General features: G+C 41.3%; 1 protein-coding gene across 2 annotated transcripts in view; it reads right to left on the bottom strand.

The window, feature by feature from the left end:
* Positions 1–7379, bottom strand: part of mctp1b (multiple C2 domains, transmembrane 1b) — a 99823-nt gene that overhangs the window by 17102 nt on the left and 75342 nt on the right. The window contains exons 5-6 of one of the 2 annotated variants that reach the window (XM_039779213.1): positions 3231–3354; positions 1903–1947 (exon numbers count right to left, since the gene is read on the bottom strand). In XM_039779213.1, the coding sequence (XP_039635147.1) occupies positions 1903–1947; positions 3231–3354 (169 nt within the window). The remainder of the gene's footprint in view (positions 1–1902; positions 1948–3230; positions 3355–7379) is intronic. The other variant, XM_039779214.1, reaches the window with a different exon arrangement.

The following is a 7379-nucleotide window of genomic DNA, read 5'->3' as shown; positions in this document are numbered from 1 at the left end:
CACTACCGGTCAAAGGTTTGGGGTCACTTAGAAATGTCCATTCCACTCCATTATAGACAGAATACCAGCTGAGATCAGTTGCATTGTTTTTTTAACCAAGCAGTTTTCAGATTACATTATGTGCTTACATAATTTGCAAAAGGGTTCTCCAATGTTTTCTCAGTTAGCCTTTTAAAATGATATCAGATTAGTAAACAGAATGGGCCTTTGGACCGTTACATGAATGGTTGCTGATAATGGGCAATGTAGATATTGCATTAAAGATCAGCCACTTCTTTCTACAACAATTGCAATTACGTAAGCACATAATGTAATCTGAAAACTGCTGCCCTGGTTAAAAAAACAATGCAACTGATCTCAGCTGGTATTCTGTCTGTAATGGAGTGGAATGGACATTTCTAACTGACCCCAAACTTTTGACCGGTAGTGTATATCGGTTTAAGTGTGTGCTATATTTAGAGTATTTTTAGCGCTTCAACTTGCAGTCAGACAGCCCTTTACGACGAGGAACTGAAGCCGTTATCTCTGCTCTCTTCAAAGCCACCAGACTCCTTTGACAAAAACATGAATACTTATTAATTATTTACCTCGCAGAACATGGGAGTTGCTGCTCTACCGCTGCCTCCATCGGTTAGTTAGTTTGATAGTTCCTACCCCTTTAAAAACACCAAAGTCACACAATAACACAAACAAACCAATGGAGACAGCATGGTAGGCCAGCAACTCCTGTGTTCTGCGAGGTGAAATTACTGTTTTTGTCAAAGTCTGCTGTGATGTTCTGTGAGTTCTTTAAGATCCTCACGAACACTTCATTTTGGGTTTTTCTTTCATTTGTCAGTCAAATGTTTGAGTTCTTGTACATCACTTTCCAAACTCTTAAAAGTGCTCATATTATGCTCATTTTCAGGTTCATAATTGTATTTCGAGGTTGTACCAGAATAGGTTTACATGGTTTAATTTTCAGAAAACACCATATTTTAGTTGTACTGCTCATTGCTGCAGCTCCTCTTTTCACCCTGTGTGTTGAGCTCTCTGTTTTAGCTACAGAGTGAGACATCTCACTTCTGTTACATCTTTGTTGGGAGTCACACATGAGGAGTAGCTAGGTAAGGACTACTAGCCAGTCAGAAGCAGAGTATGAGGGCGTGCCCTGACAGTACCTAGGTAAGGACTACTAGCCAGTCAGAAGCAGAGTATGAGGGCATGCCCTGACAGTAGCTAGGTAAGGACTACTAGCCAGTCAGAAGCAGAGTATGAGGGCGTGCCCTGACAGTACCTAGGTAAGGACTACTAGCCAGTCAGAAGCAGAGTATGAGGGCGAGCCCTGACAGTAGCTAGGTAAGGACTACTAGCCAGTCAGAAGCAGAGTATGAGGGCATGCCCTGACAGTAGCTAGGTAAGGACTACTAGCCAGTCAGAAGCAGAGTATGAGGGCGAGCCCTGCAGTAGCTAGGTAAGGACTACTAGCCAGTCAGAAGCAGAGTATGAGGGCGTGCCATGCTAGCAGCTAAGTGAGCATTATAACGTCTGTCTCTGAAGTAAAGGCTGGACTACAATAGAGCTGTTTGGAGCAGTTGGTGAACAGTGTTTTCTGTTGGAGATGGTAAGTCCCTTTGGGGGGGACTTTGGGCTTTTTCACTTTGTTAACCTATAACGTGCACAATAAAGATATATAACACAATAAAAGAAAGGAGAAAAAGCCAAAAAGCATAATATGAGCACTTTAAGAAAACCTATAACAACTACTGTAAAAAAACTAAATCATATCACTAAAGTTCTCGTCCAGACTCATTTGCTCTCTATGGCGACTGATAAAGAGGAAGAAGATTCTCACTAAACTAGAAGTAGGAAAAGGGTTGAATCAGGGCGAAGCTGTAAGAGCCTAATCCCCACTACACTCACTTTATTCACATACGGCTTCCACCGATACTTCATAACCTGTCTCTGCTGTGGGAAACACAAACGCAGCAAAAACACTCATTATTAAAAAGGACAATTCCAGCGAAATTCCGACGCAAAATGAACCTAGGGGTTAATAACACATGCGTACCGAGTCGACCGTTCTCTGGGATGTGTTTACATGCTAATCGAATGTGTCTCTAGCTTGAAACAAGCTAGCGCGAATGACGAACGCCGCGCTTGAGCTATGTTACTGGTTACTGGTTAAGATCGCGCCTGCTTGTATTCGTGAACGCTACGGTCTGTAATATCTGTAATCTTTTTAATAAACTGTCTGAACACAAAGTTGTCAGTGCTTCGGTTTACATGTAGGGACCCTACCGTGGAAATGCTTGTTACTAACCTAGCTCTGGGGAGCTTATTCCCCAGAGTCCTTATGTTTTTCTTTCGCCGAGCATGTTTCCTTGTTTGTTTCCTACATCCTGCCATGCCCTGTTACGCCCTGCTGTGCTCTATGAACCATGAACTACTCCAACTACTATTTCTAGTCATTATCTTTATTGTGACTATTATCGCCACTGTTCATCACACCCCCAACCGGCACCGTTTTTCCTCCCCACTGTCGCTCTAAATGCTTGCTCTTGGGGGAATCGCTGGAATTGTTGGGTCTTTGTAAATGACAGAGTGTGGTCTAGACCTACTCTATCTGTAAAGTGTCCTGAGATAACTCTTGTTATGATTTGACACTATAAATAAAATTGAATTGGTGATATTTTGAGCCTTGTTAGTGGTGTAGAAATAGCGATTTCTTTTTACTTTACCCTCTGCACCGATGACTAACTTTAGAAGCTAATCAGCTGTTCGCACTAAGCTTGTTTAAAGCTAGACACATTCGATTAGCATGAAAACATCTCCCAGAGAACAGCTGACTCGGTACACATATATTATTAACCCCAGGTTCATTTTGCGCCGGATTTGTCCTTTAAGAGTTAATTGTGATGTTGTAATCCAGTAGTGTTGAAACAATAAGTAGATTAAAGGATTATTACAGTGATGCTCAACCTTTTAAAACAAAGCAGTGTCTACTTGCGCCCCTTCGTCAATGGTTGTGTGTTGTGACCTGTTAAACCACACACTAGTTTTTTTGTTTGTACTTGTCTGAATTACTTTAAAATAAAATGGAAAAAAATATCATCACATAACTGCAAAAACTCAACTTTCCTTCCATCTTATACAATAGTTGTAATCGTAGTATTTTACAAAGATACTCGGTTTACAGTCGCACCAATAAAGTAAATTGAACAGGACAGATGAGCAGTATATATACGTACGGTTGAGTCTCTTCGCTCCTCTATGGGACTGTCTTTAGGTGTCAGGGTGACGGCCAGCTCCAGGGTGCCCAGGTCCTGATCCGGGTGCTGCGAGTCCGTCAGCACCAGAGTTACAGGTATCGTCCTGTAAAACACACACACACACACATACGTAGGACAGGTGTGAATGCTGCGCGTGCTGCTCATAGACAGTAAAATAATAGACACAGCGATGCCATAGACTTCGATGGAGACCAGTGAAGGATATCAGAAGTCTCTTTCCCGGTGCTGGCTGAGCGTTACTGAGCAGCCTCCAACTGAGCTTGAAGACGTAGATGTGACGTGAGCAACCTGTCTGAAAGTTGGAAGTCTTCTGGTAGCTGTGCCGAGAGAAATCTCAATCATTCCCAATCTTGTGACTCAAAACTGCCTGTGAGCTTCTCTAATTCCTCTACTGTGTGACAGTAAGTCTCGTGGTTATGACCCAATCGTTAGCCTATATTTATAAAAGCGTCTGCTACGGAGCCATAACGTGAGGTACAAGGTAATGGAGCCTTTTATACATTGTCGTGTTTCTTTAGAAATAAACAACGGACAAATAGAGTCTTTAAACGCTTCAGAACGCTATGCTTTGGGTAACATAAGGTGGGGGTGTATGGTAAGAACAAAGTACAACCAATGAGCTGTCTCAACATGTAGCAGGGGCCCCTCTGGTAATACTTTCTAGATGTTTCAGCAAAAATGGGGCAAAGTTCATCCTAGCCCCTAACAGAAACATAAACTTAAAGTGCCCATATTATGAAAAAAATCACTTTTTCTAGGATTTGGGGTGTTATTTTGTGTCGCTGGTGCTTCCACACACATACAAACTTTGAAATAAATCCATCCATGGTGTTCTGAGTGAGATCCGGTTTCTGAATGTGTCCTGCCTTCAGTCTCCTGGTGAGCCGGTCAACATCTGCACGGCTTTCTACGTCACTAGCCGAAACGAGCTGGCTAACCGCAACCGTTAGCTCGTAGCGTTAGCGTGCTAACGCCTAATGCTAGCATGCTACCTCGTTCTCAATAGCAAAGCACTGCTACAACACACACAAGTTCACCATAATCTACAAAAGAACTACTTCCATGTGCGCCCTGGTTTAGAAGAAGTCTCCCAGCTGATCCTGCCTTGGAACTGACTGAAGTTGGAGAAACAGCCTTTCTTTTACTGTCTATGGAGCTAGCTGACATGATCTACGATCTGAGCTACTACTAGAAAAGAGGTCTCACTCTGTAGCTAAAACAGAGACCAGGTGAAAAGAGGATCTGCAGCAGTGAGAGAGAGCTGTGCAGTACAACAACAATATGGTGTTTTTAGAAAATTAAACCATGTAAACCTATTCTGGTACAACCTTAAAATACAATTATGAACGTGAAAATGAGCATAATATGGGCACTTTAAAGTTATGAACATTCAGACACTACATAGGCGGTTTGAGACACAGCCCATGGCTTTCAAACAATCAAAGTGGCAGTTGGTCAAGGCCACACCCCCACCCTCCACCTTGCCCTTTCCTGAAATTCAGCCTTGGTGCAGAATTACAGCCACTAGAGCCAGTCCCACAATGAGCTTTCCTTAGGATGTGCCATTTCTGTGTCTGCAGCTATTGAGGAGGAGAGAGGGGGGGCAAGGTGGAGGGTGGGGGTTTGGCCTTTTCAAATATGTAAACTATTTTTGGAAATTAAGTTTAAAAAAAAGCAGGGTGTTGGGGGGAATCACTTTTTCTTCTCTTTTTCACTTAACTTTTTTGCAAGTTCCTGCAATTTCATCACATAAAATTGCATAAATAACCCGCATATCACATTTTTTAAGTAAACGTGCTGCATAATCAAGGATTTTTGCCCGCAACAATCACAAAAAAACTCAGCGTTTTTCTGGAAGGACTGTTTGAATGAACAGTCGACCTATCAGAATTCAAGTGAGCCATTTTTAAATGAGAAATGAGTTCTGTTGTAAACTGTTGAAGTTAAAAAAGTTAAAACATTGGTGATGTTTTAGAGAAATATACTTTTAGGTCAAAAATTTAACTTATTTGATGTAAACTGCTGTGAGACTGAAACTGAGCCAAAAAAAGATTGTTTCAATAGTGATTAAGCCTAATCAGCATTCGACTGCCTCACCCCAAACCTAGCTTCTAAAGAATTAATTAGGTCATGTCTGTTATTTAGCATAAAGGTAGAAGCTCCTTGTCCCCACACAAGGAGACCTATTGTTTAAACAGCTTTGAGAGCCATCCGCTGTTGAGCCAGACTTGATTAGAACAAAGGAAATGCATATCTCTGTAAACTTGAATAGAATCGGTACTACCGTGATAAACGACCTTTGTCTGTGACCTGGAGTAAACCTGAAATCGGAGGTGTGTCCTTATCCTGAGAGACTTTTTATTCAAGGAATATAATTCGGAAACTGAGGTGATTTCGGGACTGCGAACTGTGACCCTCACAAGGGGAAGCATGTCTTGCAGTCCACTGCTGGCAGTGTTTTATGTTTTACATTTGTTTTTGTCATGTCGTTTTTATCATGTTATTTTTTTAAACCTTTTGCTTAACTTTCAATTGGACCCTAGCTTCTGCTTTCTCCTCAGAAATCAAACAAACACGTAATTTAGATTTTCTTAACAAAACAAGTGTTGCTGCGTTCCTTATAACATTTTACTTTTAGTACAAACTGCAGCTGTTCTTACAAAGTACGTACTGTTGCCTGCAGTACAGTCTGCAGACATTTGGTACATAAACCTCTGTGATAACGTCGCAGCTTGAACTTTGAGCGTCTTGCTCAGATATGCTGCACAGAGGATTGTGGGTCAGAAATCACGCTGGCTTGGAAACTACAAAATGTATACTATGTATTGGGACAAACTAAATATTTGGTAGTATGGGCATAGCAACACACCCAGTATCTCTCTTTCAGAGCGCTCTCTCTCAGGAATGTACAATGCTTGGTAACCCCTCACCCCTCTTCCTGCTATTTTCTTCCTGTCTTCATTCCAGGGTTTCATACAAAGCTGACGGAGAAAATGTGAAACTGATATGAGAGTATAACTGAGGCACTTTTCCTCCTGAAACACCACAAAGTACAGTGTTCATGTTTAGAGTCAGTCAGTCTCTGTCCTTTCAACTTTCCTCAATAAAACTGCTCCGTCACAGAGAAATGAGCAGAGTTTTCTATCACTTGTTGCTTTTTACAGCCAACATTTCCTCTCTGCACTGAGTCAATAAATATTACACAGACTTAAAAGTCCCAACACACATAAGACAACAGATAATGTGTAGTTGATTCTTTACATTTGGTTACAAATATTTCCATGATATTACATCTATTTAAATGTCTCTTTACTGATGTCGTGTGAAGTTTGGACATGTCTTCCTGCAGTGAACATCCCAGCAGGTTAACAAGTGAAATGTGTAAACTGATGCAGGACACAAGAGGGCGCCTTCATCCTGCTAACCAGGGATGTAGTGGAGGTTAAAGCTCCTCAGCTTACTTTGTCTGCAGCTTTTAGTTAACAGCATGTCTTCAGGCTGATAGAAACCTTTTATAATAAACATGCAGCGTGCATTGGACATGTGGAGGTTTCTTACTGCTAGACTGCTTGAATCTAGGCTGAGTACTTTCTTTAAATAGGCTTCTCTGCTTCACTGTTACTGTATCTGCTGTCTGACGTTAACTTGACTGCTTAGTTTGAGCTGTTTTTCTTATCTAGGACTGTGTGAGCTAGGATTTAGTTTCACTCAGGAGTTTGAGAGAGATAAGAACCAGTTAGAGTTAAGGTCGCTTTTAATTTTACAAGGGCTGTGTTTGAATTATTGTAAACAATATAAACTTTTATTCAACTTAATTACAGGACAACTCAGTCATTTAGTAAACTGGGGAGCCGTCTCCAAACCCTCTGATTCTAAGAAGAGTTTACCTCCTAAAAGCTGAAGTCAGCAGAGGTTTTAAATGAGAAATGAGCTCTGTTGTAAACAAATGTTGCTGCGTTCCTTATCGCATACTTTTTCATTTTTACTTTAGTACAAACTGCAGCTGCTCTTACAAAATACGTACTGTTGTCCGCAGTACAGTCTGCAGACATTTGGTACATAAAACTCTGTGATAACATCGCAGCTTGAACTTTGAGCCTCTTGCTC

Source organism: Perca fluviatilis, chromosome 17, assembly GCF_010015445.1.
Source record: "Perca fluviatilis chromosome 17, GENO_Pfluv_1.0, whole genome shotgun sequence".
In the NCBI taxonomy this organism is placed as follows: domain Eukaryota; kingdom Metazoa; phylum Chordata; class Actinopteri; order Perciformes; family Percidae; genus Perca; species Perca fluviatilis.
Note: the sequence above shows the minus strand (reverse complement) of the source record. Positions and strands in the feature narration are given on the sequence as shown.